At 39.1% G+C, this 17,258-nt stretch overlaps 1 protein-coding gene across 1 annotated transcript; it reads right to left on the bottom strand.

Annotated features, from left to right (window-relative positions):
* Positions 1–3,295: 3,295 nt before the first annotated feature.
* On the bottom strand, positions 3,296–17,258 carry LOC111864728 (protein-associating with the carboxyl-terminal domain of ezrin). Its single transcript, XM_023852213.2, has 10 exons — positions 16,448–17,258; positions 16,180–16,365; positions 14,823–14,914; positions 12,923–13,101; positions 12,368–12,557; positions 10,843–10,982; positions 10,221–10,399; positions 9,383–9,523; positions 6,166–6,378; positions 3,296–5,999 (listed from the first exon to the last, which is right to left on the bottom strand). Exons 1-10 carry the CDS (start codon positions 16,634–16,636, stop codon positions 5,637–5,639), a joined length of 1,872 nt encoding a protein of 623 aa, XP_023707981.1. The 5' UTR covers positions 16,637–17,258; the 3' UTR covers positions 3,296–5,636.

Consider the following 17,258-nt stretch of genomic DNA (forward strand, 5'->3'; position numbering starts at 1 on the left):
CAACTTGAGAATGTGAAATGTTTTAAATATTTGGGTAGCTTGATAACAGATGATGGAAGGTGTACTAGTGAAATTAAATCCAGGATTGCCATGGCAAAAGCTGCATTTAGCAAGAAGAAGAATCTTTTTACCAGCAAATTCGACTTAAATTTGAGAAAGAAATTAGTGAAATGCTACATGTGGAGCATTGCTTTGTATGGGGTTGAAACTTGGACACTTAGGGCAGTAGATCATAAACACCTGGAAAGCTTCAAAATGTGGTGTTGGAGAAGGATGAAGATCAGTTGGACCAATTATGTCAGAAATGAAGAAGTGTTATTTAGAGTCAGTGAGCAGAGGAATATCCTACACAAAATAAGAAAACGGAAGGCTAATTGGATTGGTTATATCTTACGCGGTAACTGCCTTCTAAAAGAAGTTATTGAAAGAAAGATAGAAAGGCGGATAGAAGTGACCAGAAGAAGAGGAAGAAGGCGTAAGAAGATGCTGGATGACCGTGGGGACAGAAGAGGATATTTTCATTTGAAGGAGAAAGCTCTAGATCGCATCAAGTGGAGGAACTGTTTTGGAAGAGATTGTGGACCTGTCGTCTTGACAGATTACTGATGAATGAATGAATGGTACTTCCTTAGACTAAAAGCAAATGCTTGTGAAACACGACATTATGTGTTAATGGACCTGCCATTCTAGATGGTGAACGATTATAACCTGGTTGTCAATTTCCTTCAGCCTGGCATGTATTTGAATTTCCGCACTGCATACTTTTGGTTGTGAATATAGATGGGGTTTGGACTGGTAATCAGATTTATTGGATACTTTAACAAAAAATTCGTAACTACACTTTTTAAATCACTATCACACACAGACTAGTGTTCTCATAGCTGCTTGGTAGTGGCTTCCAATGGCACAAGATTACAGGCTCAGTCAATCATGGAATCATGGAGCTGAGCTCTTCTTGAGAAGCTGCCAATTGTGCAGCCACACAAGAACATCCCAGCATTTTATGGTACCCGAAGGCTCATTATTGTGTTCACAAAAGCCCTCCACTGGTCCCTATCCTCAGCCAGATCAATCGAATCCATACCATCCCATCCTATCTCACTAAGATCCATTTTAACATTGTCCACCAACTTATGTCTTGGTCTTTCCTATGGTCTCCATTGGTCAAATATCTCATATGCATTCCTCTTCTCCCCCATTCATGCTACATGCCCTGCCCATCTCATCCTCCTTGACTTGATCATACTAACTATAATTGGAGAACAATACAAGTTATGAAGCTCCTCATTATGCAGTTTTCTCCAACCTCCTGCCACTTCATTTCTCTTTGGTCCAAAAATTCTCCTCAACACCCTCTTCTACCACACCCACAGTCTATGTTACTCCCTTTAAGTCAGAGACCAGGTTTCACAACCATACAGAACCACAGGCAAAATTATAGTTTTATATATTCTAATTTTGATGTTTTTAGAAAGAAGATGAGGAGACAAAACGTTCTGGACTGAATGGTTAGCAAGCATTACCCAAGTTCAGTCTCCTCTTGATTTCCTCCTGAATCAGGTTCTGATTTGTTATAGACATTCAATAATCTTATGTAACTATTACTAAACAGCGATCAGTAAGCATATGTTTTACCATTAACCCTCCATTAATTTAAAAACTCATGAATGTAACATCACCTTTCCTGTCATTATTTCTTGTTATCTACAGCATCTTCCCAGTAAATCACACGTACACAGGAAAATGTTATGAGTCTCCTCTAACAGCTTATCATTAGCGGCCTCCGTAGTCTAGAGGTAATGTTCCCACCTCATGACTCGTAGTACGCGGGTTCAAATACCTGGCGGAGGTCGTCGAATTTTTAAGGGCGGAAAAATTCAGGGAAGAAGTCCTCCGGGAGGGACTTTAAGCCGTGGGTCCCATGTCGTAGCTTTTCGGCACGTAAGAGAACCTCATACCTCCAAAGGAGGTCACTGAGCCAAATTACGGACGTTTCCTGCCCAACAGCAGTCACTAATACCTCTGGTAGATGGGGGAAGCATTATAGATACCTCTCAGCTAGTAGAGCCGGTCTCGCTCGCTGGGCAGGACTGATGGTAAGCACCAGTACCGGTAGGATATAGAGTCTGGTAGAAATCATAAAGGGAAGCACAATGGACCACTATAGGTCTAAGTGCATGGGGAAACCAACCCTCTCCAATAACTAACTAACTAACAGCTTATCATTTAATTTGAAAATTTAAGGAACATAATTACCTCTTTAAATTTTATAGCTTTAGTTTAAAAAACAAGTTTTTAATGTGGCAAGTGACTGTCATTAGCAAAACAGCTGTTTCTGAGCAACAGTCTTTCTTTGACGATTCTGGATTCTGCCATGCTTGCCTTGAATTAGACCACCTGGTTTTCACTTTTGCAAATATAATTATTTAACAAAAATCAAATCATGGTTGTTTAGGTATTCATGTCAGCCTAATTAGCTGACGTTATGTGAATGTTCGATGTGGAGGGTTTATCTTAATGAAGCTTGTAAATACAGTGAGCTTTCTAGACAGCTTAGCTGTAACTTATGCACTGTCAGTCAGAACGACTGGATGTAAAGAGCATTTGATTCTTCTGCCAGTCTCTCCACTTATCTCCTCTCCAAAAGAAAGCAATCATTGTATACTATGTAATCAAATCCATCAAAGTCTCTGACTCTAGGTCATGGGTCAATACATAGACATGATTCCCATACAAAGTGTTTAAGTAACAATCAGATTAATGGATAAAGAAACCGAATGAGAGCACTGGGAAACTAGAACATGTCTGACAATGAGTACAGAGTGCCCCAAAAGTCAGTTAACCTGAAAACATTCTCTCATATTAACAGAAATGTTCAGACTGAAACCTGCCAGTCAATTTATAGAATTGCATCAGATTCGTGAAATGTGCATTAAACACGGAGGATCTCAGTTCAAACAATTTTTGTAAATTCAATAAGTAACAAAGACATTTTTAACATACCTTAGTGTAAACTTTACTAACCAGTTAACTCACTTTCGGCCAGATCTGTATTTTTGTGTGCCCTATGATTCTTTTTATACCATCATCATCATTACTGTTATTGCTATCAGTATATTCATCAAGATCAAATAAACTCCTGGAGTCTGCAAGCAAACCATACTGACTAAGTGATTGCTACTTGTTGGCGAAGTTAGTGCGAACTTTTGTGGATAGAGGGTGTCACGTGGTCAGTGCGATGGATCCCCACACCCGTTAATCTCAGTTTTCTAGACCGGAGCTGCTATTTCCTTGACAAAGCTCCTTAATTATCCTCACGAGGCTGAGTGGACCCTGTTCCAGACCCACTACTTCTCAGAAAATGTGGTAGCACTGGGAATAAAACCGAGAACCTCCGGGTCTGTAGTCAGGAACTCCGACCACTAGACCACACATGCAGTCTATCCATCCATCAAGATCATTTCCCTTTAATCAAAATCTCACTGGGTTAAAAATAAATGTATAAAAGTATTCCTGGTGTAAATTGGAGGCCACTTCCTAAAATACAGTTGCTTCTCTGCTTAACAGCTCTTGCACCTTGGCCTACGCATAACCATTCCATATCATAGCTCAACTCACTTCAACCCTAAATATTAGGGCACCAGGTTCTTTCAAAATGTTGGTAACCAAAAATAAGACTATACACTGCAACAACCTAGCTGACCACATTCTGAACACTGGTACACTATACTAACTTGCATCTTGGCATCAAAATCATATCTTGAATCTACTTTTTCAGGATCAAAAAAAGAAACCAGTTTCTCATACAACTAAAAGTTACACTTGATGGCTTCTTAAAAAATTCCGTGTCTGGTGATTAAGCAATTTCACACATATCAGATTTAAGACTGATAATCTTAATAACAATTTAAGTAACTTTATGGCTGGTAAGGTGGAGTTGTGCATATCTGAAAATGTATGACCACCCCCTACAGAGTTAGTGGAACTGATTGTTCAGTTCCCTTTAGAGCAGTAAGAGGGTAAGTTCAGGAAGAGAACAAAGAGTTATTTACTTTTTAAATGGTTCATTAATGACACAATCACTATCATGACCACAAATGTTAATGAAAGGATGAGACTAGTGTGGAGCAGGTGGTGGAATGAGAATTGGTAGGGGAAAGCAAAGGACTCAAAGAAAACTTGACCAAATGTCACATTCTCTACCACAAAGCCCATATGAGCTGACCTGGGATCAAACTCAAGCCACAGTGGTGGAAAAGCAAAGTGTGTGTGGAAGGTTATGAAGTGGAAAACTGAAGCATTGGGCTTACATAAGATGGCACTAGAAACTGAAAACATTGGAGATGGAAATGCTGCACATGATTTGGATGGTAAATGTGAAACGAATGATGTCCCAGTCTAGGGTGTTTGAGTGGCATCACAGGTTCAAAAGCAGCTGTAAACTGACTGAACACAACTCAGACAGCAAACAGCAAGCAAATTCACAAAACAAGGACAGCGTAAAACAAGTGTAGGAACTTGCAGTTTTTCAGCTGGAAGACCACTGTGCACCACTGAGCATTGCTATTGGTGCTACAATCACGACAGAGGCACTCATCTGTCCATAAGAGGTAGGTAATCTGAAGTGTCCCAAAGTGTGGGTAGTCAAGGACTGGGTGTTCCTTTTTAACAATGCTCTAGAACAGCATTTGCAACTCACCAAGCAAGTTACTGTGGTGTGTTCCTACCCACAATACTTCCTCAGTCTCACACAATATAATTACTACTTCTTTCCAAGTATGAAGGACCACCAGTGATACAGAGTATGTTCAAGTGGCTTCAAAGACTGCATTGCAGGAAGCCACATAGAGTGGCTTCCATAAATATCCCAAATAAATGGGTGAATACTTGAAAAAGTGTGTAGATGGTGAAGAGCAATAACTGGAAAGCAATTTGGGGTGTGGCTACTGGCCCAAAATTTACAGAGGCCACCAGTTGCGATATCCGGGAGTACAGTGAAGTTATTAACAGACAACTGCAGGTATTGAAAGACAAATTGTTTGAAAAAGCTCTCAGTCACCAGATCTACTGCATATTTGAGTCCTTTGATGTTCTGTGTTAACAGTTTCAGGCAAGTGCCCTTAGTGTAGCAGTGTGCCAGCTGAAAAATGGCATGATGATTATGAATGCTACATTAAGAAAGAAAAAGTGAAAAAAAAAAAAAGGATTAATAAGCAAATAAATATAGAAAATGCAAACACAATCCATAACCTAGGAGGGATTTAAACCTGATACTGGACAAGCCAATATGGCAATTTCTACACTTTAACCTTTATTGTCCTTTACTGTGACTGCAAGTTGGGGGCCAGTAGGCCTAGCATTCCATTGTTTACAACATGCAGTTAAACTCCCAGCTGTCTGTACCATAGTATCATAGATTTAAATCCCCTATTCCTGGAAGACAAAGGTTTATAATGTCCATGGAACTGAAACGGATTTTTACGTTATTATATACTCCAAACATAACTGTGCATAATGGAAAAACAAATAAAAATATCACACTGCACAAGATTTCATAACCTAACTGACAATTCTCAGCTGGTTATGGACCAATTTAATCAGTCTGGTGATGAAGCTACGTAACACTGATCAGAACATTATGTATTGATTGTATTATTTTCACTCATGTCTCCCCAGTCTTCAAGATCTTCACCCCATCCTTCTGGTTCACTTTCACCTACAGTATAGTTCACATCAAAACAATGTTTACTTGATATCTCAATAGCACCACTACCATCTGTCCCTTCTTCAACAATCTGCAAGATATGTGTTTTTGAAATCACTGGCTCCATGTCCTGAAAGAAATCAAACTCATCATGACTCTTCACACTGCTGACAGAATTCTTGATGTCCAGCTGGGAGATGTCAGGCAGTTCTTGCACCACTGGTGCTGTATCAACCTTGACCTGATCTTGGGAAATTGAAGGTTCATGGGCATCACCATCAACAGAGCTAGCCACCTAGAAATATAAATCCATCTAAACAACATGAAAAAATATTCATACAAGTTCATGAAGTGACAAGAAAACATGACTCCCACTCTTACACTTTGTATAAGAAGTGCCTGGGAAATGTCACACCCACTTTCTTAAAAACAAAGTCTGCTGCTGAAAACACGTAACTTACAGTATTGTCGGGAACATCCCAGTCTGACCAAGGTTCTGTTTCATCATCTGAGGTAGGAATATGATCCTCTCCACCATCAGGTGAAGGTCGTTCCGGCAGATCAGCAGCAAATGAGTTACTGTCACTGTCAGTAACTGCAACTGGTGCTGGAGTTGGTAGCACTGGGTTTGGTGACTTGGGTGTCTTACTCTTGTGCGATACATGATGGCGAGCCTGTTCAGAGCATAATTCCCTACATTTATAATCTTACAGACATAGGATAACACACCAAATCACATATTTAATACAAAAGTAACGGAGAAGTTTTCACTAAGCTCAATAAATTAAGCACCACACCATGAAGACATCTGGGGGAATGGAGGCATAGCTCCATCATTTTTAACCTCAGCATTTGATGGGGGTGAGTGGTCAGATTCCCATCCCAGCCACTTTACTCCTGGGGGTAGAGCCATCAGAATCAACTGGTTAAGAGGCTGGGTGAGCCACAAAACCAGTCTAGATGCTGTGGAGAAGAGACAAATATCTTGACCCTGCCAGGAACTAAACCCAGATGTCTTGTCCGTCCAGCCTGTAGCCTTGTCACTATGTGGACTGACATATCTTAGTTCCTCTTCAGTATAAATCATGTTGAATTTAATCCTATTTTCAAGCTTAGCGCTATATTACCAAGCTGCGTTATAAAAACCAAATAACACATGGGAGACCTCTGTGCCAAAAATCAAATATTTTGTATAACTCTACCACATCTTAGCATATATATATATATATATATACATGAATTACATGCAACAGAAAACAAACAAGCCACAATGCATAAGCAATATGTCGTAGCAGGCTTAGCAGAACCTGCATCTATAGACCAGGAATTACTTATTGTGTTCAGGTAAAAAAAAAAATTAAGCTATTCCTGTAAGAGGCCGTGAAGGCCCATAGGGTTGTGACACGTTGAGGGTCCCACATGATCTAGACAATTGACTCAAAGATGACGGTAAGGTTGTCAGCCTTACGCGCCAGCCGCGCTTTACTCCCCAGGAAAATTATTTCATTGATTCCTGGTACTAATTTCTGTTAGAGGCTGAGTCGACCCCAGGGCCATAGTGCGGCTGGAAGGATTAGGTCAACTAAAAAAATCCAATGACCTCATCGGGACTTGAACGCGCGACCTTCCAGTTTGTAGCATAGTCCCTAAACACATCATATTGTGTTCAGGTGCTGGGGTTTATTGCTGTAGTACAATGCATGGAATTATCATCCTTTCCAGCATCACATCAAATGAGATTTATTATGGCCATTGAACATTAAGCTGTTGCACTAGATGAGGCAGTTGAAGCTTTTCACTGTCAGGCCTTTGGATGGGAAGAAGGTTGCTAACTGGCCACTATACACTGAAGGAGCGCCTACATATTACTGGCCTATCAGAAAGTGCCAGATGCAGGAAATGTAGGAACAAAGAGGAATCCTCCTAACATACGAGGGGGTACCCAAAAGAAATCAAACTTTTTTTTTTAAACTTATTTATTCAAATTTTAAGCACAAACCTTCAATCCCCTTCAAAGTACTCTCCACTTACACTAATACACTTGTCTAGTCTTTTATTCCATTTTTCAAAACATTGTCTAAATTCATCTTTTGAGATGCTTGACAGCGCCTCCGTCGGTTTTTTCCTTCACCTCAGCAACATCAGCAAAACGCAATAAAAAAAAGTTTTGATCATTTCGGGACTCTTCTTTCAAAGCACAGCATGCTTCCACGCGACCTTGTTTTTGTTCAGCAGTCAGCAGTCGTGGCACGAATTTCGCAGCCACCCTTTTCATTCCCAAATCTTCTGTCAAAATTCGCTGAACTGAGCTCCAAGTCACTCCCGACAGCTCCACAATTTCTTCAATGGTCCGTCGTCGATCTTCCTTGATGATTTCGCGAATTTTTTCAACATTTTCATGTGTTCGGGCCGTGGAAGGATGACCAGAACGAGGTTTGTCATCAATTGACATTTCACCATTTTTGAAACAGGAAAACCACTCAAACACTTGAGTTTTCCCCATAGCATCGTCCTTGTACGCCGTTTTTAACATTTCAAGAGTTTCTGTTCCACTTTTCCCAAGCAAGAAGCAGAATTTCACCACCGCACTGTTCACGAAAATCAGCCATTGCAAAAACGACGATCACACAAAACAGTTGTCACTATAAACTCTGCCGAAACTAGTCCTTACCTTCTGAAGCAATGGTAGTCGGCTTATCGACTCAGAAATGTTAGCTCTATGCGCTCATAGCGGCAAAACGCGGTACTACAAAAGCTCTGCCCACAAAAAAATTAGTTCGGTTTCTTTTGGGTACCCCATCGTACACTTTGTCAATGTCCATCTTTGGCTAGGCACAGAAAAGAGATCTTTGGTTCTATATGATTAGAGCCGTTATACCAGGAAGGCCTCAAATGGGATAATCTTGGATCTCGGCACTGTGGCCAGGACTCTCTAAAGGGCCCTAATAAGATCAGGGGTACACAATAGACCCAGCAGCAGTCTTGGTGCTTGGGGCGACTTGAGATGTTCTTCCAAGTCAATATTGATACCAACAGAAATCCTGTCTGAGTTCATCTTGTCAATGTCTTCTTTCATTCAACATTCTCCAAGAATGATAATTCTAATAACTGCAAATACAGCACATTACCTTAACTATTACTTCATTACACATAAAATGACTTAAATATGTTAATTTATTTAGCAACTACAGTAAAGTCTCCATTTAAGATTTCCTTGGAGAGTAGCAGATTTTAATTCTAAAATGAGGAAAACCGTAAAAGGAGGAAAATTTAACACTGATGATGAGTGACTTGGGATCATAGAAATGAAATGTTAAGAGGGGGACAACAGTAAATTGAGGAACATTAAATGGGGGTTGCCCTATAATTAACATACTGGCTAACATCTGACAAAGCATACTTATGATCCATCAAATAGAACACACTAGAAACTAATTCAAATAAACAACTTACACACTTGATTGTCGCATGTGACCTTACCATAAACCTGGAATATATCATAGATCCACACTGCAAATGACACCAGAAGGAAAAATCTTATAATACTGCAGCAGTCAACACATTAAAAAAATATAACAAATTTTGATAAAATTGACCATTACTGATGAGAAGTACCACTGAAATGAAATACCAAGTAAGATAAATGTTGCAACAATTTGTGATAAGCTATCAGCTAACCTTGGGACGCCCATCACTAAACAGCTTTGCTCGCTTCCCACCAATGACAGCAGCAGCACCAAGCACAGGAATCACATCAGCCAAGGCACGAAGAGTCACACTTACCAACTGTTCATTTGTATCTTTAATCCCCACCAAAAGCTGTATACAAAAGAAAGTCTAAATACATTCAGAACAATGATAAAATGTACACATGGCTTTCCTTGTATTTTAATAACCAGAAATGGTATGTATTGACAGTAACTCTATATCCTGTCTGCAGTAAGAAGTAATGAACTGTTGCAACATGCAGCAAAGTTTTGGAGCTATCTTGATAGTATTATTGTGAACATCTGAAGCACACTTTATTGTGAACTACAAATTAAGTATATTCAATATTTAACTTTAATATAAGAAGGCAGTTAAAAGTAAAGTTATCACTGTACTTCAACAATGAAGTACCACAACATGTTGGCACACAAGGGCACAGAAGTATAGCTACACTTATTGCTAGATGGAGCTGTATGGTCAGCTCCATGCCACTGCTACTTTATCACCAGGGAAACAGTCCTTGACACCTAATGTACAGGAGGCTAGGTCAGCCTCAGAGTCAATTCTGGCTGCCCAAGCCAGCGACTGAACTGCAGTTCCTCTGACATCTAGCCTGTAGTCTAGTCACTATACTGATTGAGGTATTCCAGCTCCATAAGAAGGTGCGTAAATTAAAATTGTTGTTATACGACTACTCAGCCACTGATTGAAGCATATGAATGCAGGTAATTGCAATAAGCTTTCTTGAACTGCATGTTAACATTATTATACAGGAATGACAACACGATGTCAGCATGATGAAACTTACCTCAGGTAACACCAGTGTACGTAACTGTTCCTCAGTGAAAGAACTGCAGTATGATGAAAAATGTGCAAGTAGCAAGAGACGGATCTGCACATCACGCACACAAAACATTTGCAGTAAACATGGTACTACATACTCCCTGTAGGTCGCCAATGAGAACAGACCTACATTTCCTCCATTTTCTGAAACAGCATACAAGGAAGAAAAAGATCAACAACTGAATCTTGTACATGCAGAATGTGTGTCTTTTAAAATAATGGAAGTATATATTTTTCTAGTCACCATCTACTGACGGTTTTTAGGGTTATCTACTAGTCATAAGTTCCTTCACATGATGCTGAAATCCTGTGGCTCATATAGTTTGACCAGAGCAAAAAATTTCCACTGATACACATTCTTGTACAAATTTTCATAGTTTATTACTGATCAGTGTAACATGTGCTGTTGATTTATGTATTAATATTATTTAAAGTTTATGCATATTCTCCAGTGTATCTTTAAAATCAATGTATTTGAAAAATAAAGTTCATAATTTGGACCTCCCCCCCCCCAAAAAAAAATTCAGCCATAGTAGCCACAAGAAAAGTGAAGCACTTTACCCAGTAATGATCTTACATACACATACCCAGCTTAGGACGAAGGACACATGGCAACAGGATCTCCTGTGCAGTGGTATCTAGTAAAACCATCCTTGACAGCAGAAGAGCTCCTAATTGCATGGCCACCAAATTCTCTGGGAATCCAGTTAATTCATCCATTAAAGATCTGTCAACACACAGCTCTGAATGAACATACCACAGAGCACATATCACCTTCTCTGACATTTCTGTTACTGTTAAAGGTAACCCCAAACAACTCCACAGAGCAGAATCCTCCTTGAGAAGCTAACGATCATTCTGCTAGTATAGCAATTTCTCACTTAATATAAAAAAAGTATTGTAAGCATGCCAGCCATGTGCTCTCTATAGTCTGATCCCATGAAACATGGGGTTTTGTGGCAGCAGAAGCGATTTTTGGAATCTTTACATCAAACAGAATGAAATGGCAACTTTTTAAGAGCCTAATGGCCATTACTTTTGTTTATGCGATGAAAGAAAGATTCTAGATTCATTAACGTCTATGATACAGATGGAGAGAAGAGTACTTGTATGTTTCAAACAGATGAGTGGTCTGGTTTGTTACCTTTGCCACAACATTTCTAGATAAAACTGGTTATTCCATAATATCAATACGAAATGAAATACCAAAATGGGCTTCATGCCATACCTACCAGTAAATGAGAATTTCACTTTCTAGAATTACTTCTAACACTAGGCAAATATGTGACACAGACAACAAGGTTGCGGAAATTTTTCCAATTTTTAACTACCTTGTCCTTTTCATAAATAAAAATAAACCCTGTATTATTTCATATTCAGTTTTCTGTTTTGTTGTATGATTCTACCAATACAGCTAAGAGTCACAGGATGTGGCCGTGCCATAGCTCAAGCGGTTAGTCGCTGGCTTCCCACCGCGGTGGCCTGGGTTCGATTCTGGGGTCTGGTCAAGTGGGATGTGTGGTGGACAAAGTGATGCTGGGACAGTTTTTCTCCAAGTACTTCGGTTTCCCCTGCCAATCTTCATTCCACCAATTGCTCCACAATCACCCTCACCTATCATCTGAGGCCAGTACAATAGGCCAGAAGTGGCCGCAGTACAAGGGACTTAGTCGGACACCACTAGCAATACAAAAAAAAAGTCACTGGATTCTGTAGACAAAATATTTGGAAACTATTGTACAATAAACTATGTATGTAAACCAGAAAATGAGTATATAGCACATAGCCTTCATGGTAAACCAGCAAAACTAAAGGATATTTACTCATTCACCCTACTGTACTCCATAACAACTGCTTCATACTATACACAAGTCTAAAAGTGATGTCACAAAAAATGAACAGAAGTTTAATAAATTCTGTACCAAAACTCTTCAAACAAGCAATTTTTACCACTGATTTTTTTAAAATAAATAATTATATGGCAAATATCGATATCTCACATAAATTATATGCCATGTCACTTCATTTCAGGCAAACTGAAACCAGTTAATGCAGAAATGCACGAACACAGAGGTCTCAAAACAGATTCTATTTTACGGTAAATAAACAGACCTGAAGAAATCACTCTTCTCTGCTTCAGTCTTGAGGGGCAGTTCAACTAAGAAACTGTGGATTTTGATGAACTTATGTGTAAAGAAAGTGTGGTTCAGTAGGACTGCCAGTTTAGGACGTAATGATGGCTCTGAATTCTGAAGATGTTTCTTGGAAATCTCAAGGAATTCTTGAACAGCTGGGATATCACCTACAACACAAGAAACAATGTGTTACATTTCATATGAACCATGTATTCTAGCTGAAAGACGGAGAGCGAGCTATGCATAAAGAAGCCAGTAAAAGAGCCCAGACAGAACAAACAAGTGCAAGGAGAATAAATAGCTACTGCTTGTTTTACTTACTCTTCAGCTCTGAAGATGGAGGCAGTCTGTTCTTCCAAAATGTTGGTGAGCTACTCACTACACAGTGTTATATCCCAACAGGAAGTAATTTTTCATTACAATGGTTTTATGTCATGAATGAAGTGCATGTAAAAACCTGTTTCCATAAAAAGTGTGTACATATTACAGATCAGAAACATGCAATTTACAGAATGAAGCAAATTAACCGTACTATTAGATTTCTTGTGTAGCACTTCTTCCACAAGTACACCAAAGCCATATTGATCAATTGATGTTGGATGTAATATGGCATTATTTGATGACTTGTAGGAATCCTCCTCAGGTGGAATGGCTTTCTCATAACGTCTGGCTCTGGTTTCTTCTAAATAACTTGGGGTTAGATCTGTAAACCTGAAAAATTACGAGCTATATTTCATGAATAGGTCACTTCAATATTGTAACTGTCAAACTGTACACACCTGTAAATTAGCATAGGGCCTTTCAACTGATGGTCTACAAGCCATGTCTGCCACAGTTATAAATACTATCTAATAAGGAGGGAAAAAAGAGGCAGGTACTTTGATTATACTATAAATGTACTTTCACATGAATTTTAATGAAGATCTTGCACATAAACTGTCAAAGAGTGTGAATTTTGAAAGCTAAATTCTGAAAATTATGTTCTCTGATGTGACACCAACACAAAACCTTACATTACCAGATCTTTTGTGTCTGACTTTCCAAGTTGCCAACTTACTTTATAAGTACTTTACTAACTAAGTAATTTCATGAAGCTGAGCCCTTCTTGAGAAGCCACCAGTTGTACATCTATTCAGAAGCTTCCTGGTATTTTATGGAACCTGAAGGTTCATTACCATGTTCATAAGAGACCTCCACTGGTCCCTATGCTGAGCCAGACCAATCCAATGCATACCATCCCATTCTATCCCTCAATGATCCATTTTAATATTTTCCACCCACCTACATCTTGGTCTTTCCAATGATGTGTTTCCTTCTGGGATCCTACCAAGATATCCGATATGCATTTCTCTTCACTCCATTTGAGCTACATGCCCTTCCCATCTCATCCTCCTTGACCTGATCATTCAATTATGCTTGGAGAAGTGTACAAGTTATGAACTTCCTCACTGTGCAGTTTTCTCCAACCTCCCGTCACTTCATCTCTCTTTGGCCAAAATATTCTCCTCAGCACCCTCTTATCAAACACCCTCAGTTTATGTTCCTCCCTTAATGTCAGAGTCCAAGTTTCACACCCATACAGAACCACAGGCAAAATTATTGTTTTGTTAATTCTAATCTTTATGTTTTTAGACAGCAGATGAGGAGACAAAGTTTCTGGATAAATGGTCCAGAGATGGCAGAGTTAGTGGTTGACAGTATTAACAGTTCCATGTGTTGAGCTCTTAAGGAGGTTAGTTCTCATGAATTTGAAGGTCAACATTGTGTTTTGGTGGAGGCGCAATTCAAGAAGTTCTAATGGGCCTCTGTTCACCTCAAATGATAATCAAACTTCTGCAGAAGAACTGAAGAAATATCTGGAGTCTGGAAGGATCAAACTGCTTGCTGCTGGTGTACGGAGTGTTCAGTGGAAAGCAATCATGGCGACTGAAACTTGTTAAATTATTGTTGTTGTTGTTGTTGTTGGAATTTTCTCAATATATTCGTCTCTTATTTTCATCATGACCCTCATTTTTTGCTGTTCCCATATACTCAAATGTTTTAACATAACATTTTCTTATTCTTTACTGGCACATTAAACTAAAATTTGAAAAAAAAGTATTCAAATAGGACTGTAAACGACTAATTAATTTTTTTTTAAATTCACTTGGGGGGGGGGAGTCCAACTGGGTCCACTCGGCACAGCAGCCACTGATTGGCCTATTGTAGCGTACCCTGGGTGATTATGATGATGGAGAATTTGGTGGAATGAAGATTGGCAGGGGAAACCGAAGTACTCGGAGAAAACCCACCCCAGCGCCACTTTATCCACCACAAATCCCACTTGACCAGACCTAGGATTGAACCCGTGCCAGCGCAGTGGGAAGCCGGCGACTAACCACTTGAGCTATGGCGCGGTCATCTGTAAACCACTAAGTATGGAACTCACGTACAGACATAGATACTCCAATCCTCCCAGTTTCCACGAGCCATCCGGAGTAACATAAATTGCAGCACGGCACACATTGTTGTGGGAGGCTAAAGCCTGCAGAGACACAATATATTAATTTCAGACAGTATTACACATTATGACTCTAAATTGAAGGTGGGAAAACTTGTCATTACACAATGCATTTAGAAAATCCATCCACTTTTAATTTGGTTATGTTTGGAAGTTTTGATACCCAAAAAGGATAAATGGAATTGTAATAGTAAAAGGGATAATTAATGTGAAATCAGTGACTGATGTGGAAGGAATGTTAAGTAACAACATGAAGCAGGAGATAAAGAAGCATTACACATTAGCAGATACAACTGGTGTCAACTGAGAGACATGGTACTAGCAATATAATTTTCTTAAGACGACATCAATGTAAATGAGAAGAGTAGGAAATATGGCATTTCCAATATAACTCCATATTATTAACAATGTAGATTATTCAGTGCTGAATGACTGGAGGAATAATTAGAAAGAATGAGGAAATAATCTCAGCTTAGAAGAAAGCAGTCTTCTGGAATGTGGCACCATGTAGATGTGGTGTTAACCAACGTTTCGGAGGAACATATCGCCTCCATCTTCAGGGTAGAAGGAAAAATAAGAAATCCGCAAGCAAGGAGACCGTGAGAACCGGTACAAGCAGACTGCTTGTACTGCAGTCTGCTTGTATAATAAAAGTATATCACAGCCATAAGAAGTTTATACTGTCTTTCAGAAAATCACAGAGGGCCATCAAAAATAGTCTACATGTACACTATATGGAAGTCACTGTCACTATACATTTGTCACTAAAATAATTATTGATGTTATTTAATTTGTGCTATTGAAAACACTGTTAAATAAATCATGAATAAACAAATGTGATGACTCCTGACTGAATGACTGGCTTAACATTCTGATGGAAGAACTTCTTCTCTGCCATAATTATCAGACTGTCGAGTGCACCTAACCTCTACTAAGACGATCTTCTTTGGGAGTAGAATGGCTGGAATATGAACTGATCACTCATCTACACTGAGTTCTAACATTGAGATTGCATGGAGTATTACCTCTACACTCTATTTTACATCATTCTGGTTGGATACCTTTACATTTACAGCAAAGTCACTTCAGATATAAGATTGTATGTCACAAAAAAACCATGACTGAAGAATACCAATTTACTCGTATATGCAGTTGTACGAAAACATCACAGCCATAAAATAATGAACAAGAGTGGAGACTGTAACACTGGTCCTTCTAAGTTAATAAGAAACTTTGACTGTTGCATGGTGTGGGACTTATTAGCTACACTTTAACCATACAGTGCTAACCTTGTCATGCAGGAAAACAAGGGCTTTCAGTATGCTGTGAAGACCAACACAAATCTGCAGAGGAGTCAGACTTGTGACAACTGATGCCAGTGGTTTCACCTCTTCTGTTGCAAGATGTATTCTTCCATTCTTTTTCCATGATGATATGAACTTGAGGATACACGGATGTCGATATAGAATCAAATTCTAAGAAGAAAATAATAATCATACAAATTCTTACAATTACTGGATCACACCTGTCACATCTTCCCGATTACACAATCCTTACCTTTGCTGCCCGTTCTAAAATTACTGCACTTCCTCCACTACTTGCTAAAACTTCACTTATAAAAACTGAAATGCTGGAATTACTACCCGCACAGACAGTTCCAGAATGTTGTGTCCAACCATCTGTTACCTCAACAATCCTTTCGTCAATTTCCAGTCCTGACAATTTACTCCCTTCATTGCCCATCATAACAAAATATTTCCGGAGTAAATTAATACGACTATTTTTAATTAATAACTATGTGATTAATATAAATACTCGTTTATTATTCATATGCTCTTTTTAATCGTATTATTCGTGCAATAGCTTCAACGGCTTCAACTATGAACTGCTGTTTACGCAGTAAGGTTAGGTTAGTCCTTTACGGCATGCAGAACTATCACCATGAGCATAAGACTAGACAGCGCTTTTATTATACATCGAGAAATTACATTCCGAGTGCTAAAGAATGAAATAAATTTAACATTCTGAATATGGTAAAAGGTCTATGAGAATGTTACACACGAATAATTTGCATACACTTTCCCATGTACATATTCTCCTCCATTACAACACCCTTACATCGCTCATTGACCACCACTATGACATGCGGTATATGTTGATCCGGGACACGGTCTGCTCTATTTTGCTTTTAGTTCTGTGAGTAATTGGACGAAATTGCATTCGTCGTCTGTTGCGTATAATATGAATGAACTGCGTGTTGTGGTTCAAATAATAATTGACCTTCAAGCAAACAACTCTTTGGCATTTACTCCTAACCTAACTTCCCCACTTAGCAGATATTGTTAGGAAGCATGTTGAGCGGTACGAG

Source organism: Cryptotermes secundus, unplaced genomic scaffold (genome assembly GCF_002891405.2).
Source record: "Cryptotermes secundus unplaced genomic scaffold, Csec_1.0 scaffold654, whole genome shotgun sequence".
Taxonomy (NCBI): Eukaryota; Metazoa; Arthropoda; class Insecta; order Blattodea; family Kalotermitidae; genus Cryptotermes; species Cryptotermes secundus.

Bases quoted from the DNA above. Each gene is read 5' to 3' on its own strand.
- LOC111864728 (XM_023852213.2), bottom strand. From the start codon at position 16,636: ATGATGGGCAATGAAGGGAGTAAATTGTCAGGACTGGAAATTGACGAA. The intron at 10,983-12,367 runs GTCTGTTTATTT...GTGTGTTGACAG, and splicing joins GAGAAGAGTGATTTCTTCAG to ATCTTTAATGGATGAATTAA. The intron at 6,379-9,382 runs GTTAGCTGATAG...TGCTCTGAACAG, and splicing joins TTAGTGATGGGCGTCCCAAG to GCTCGCCATCATGTATCGCA.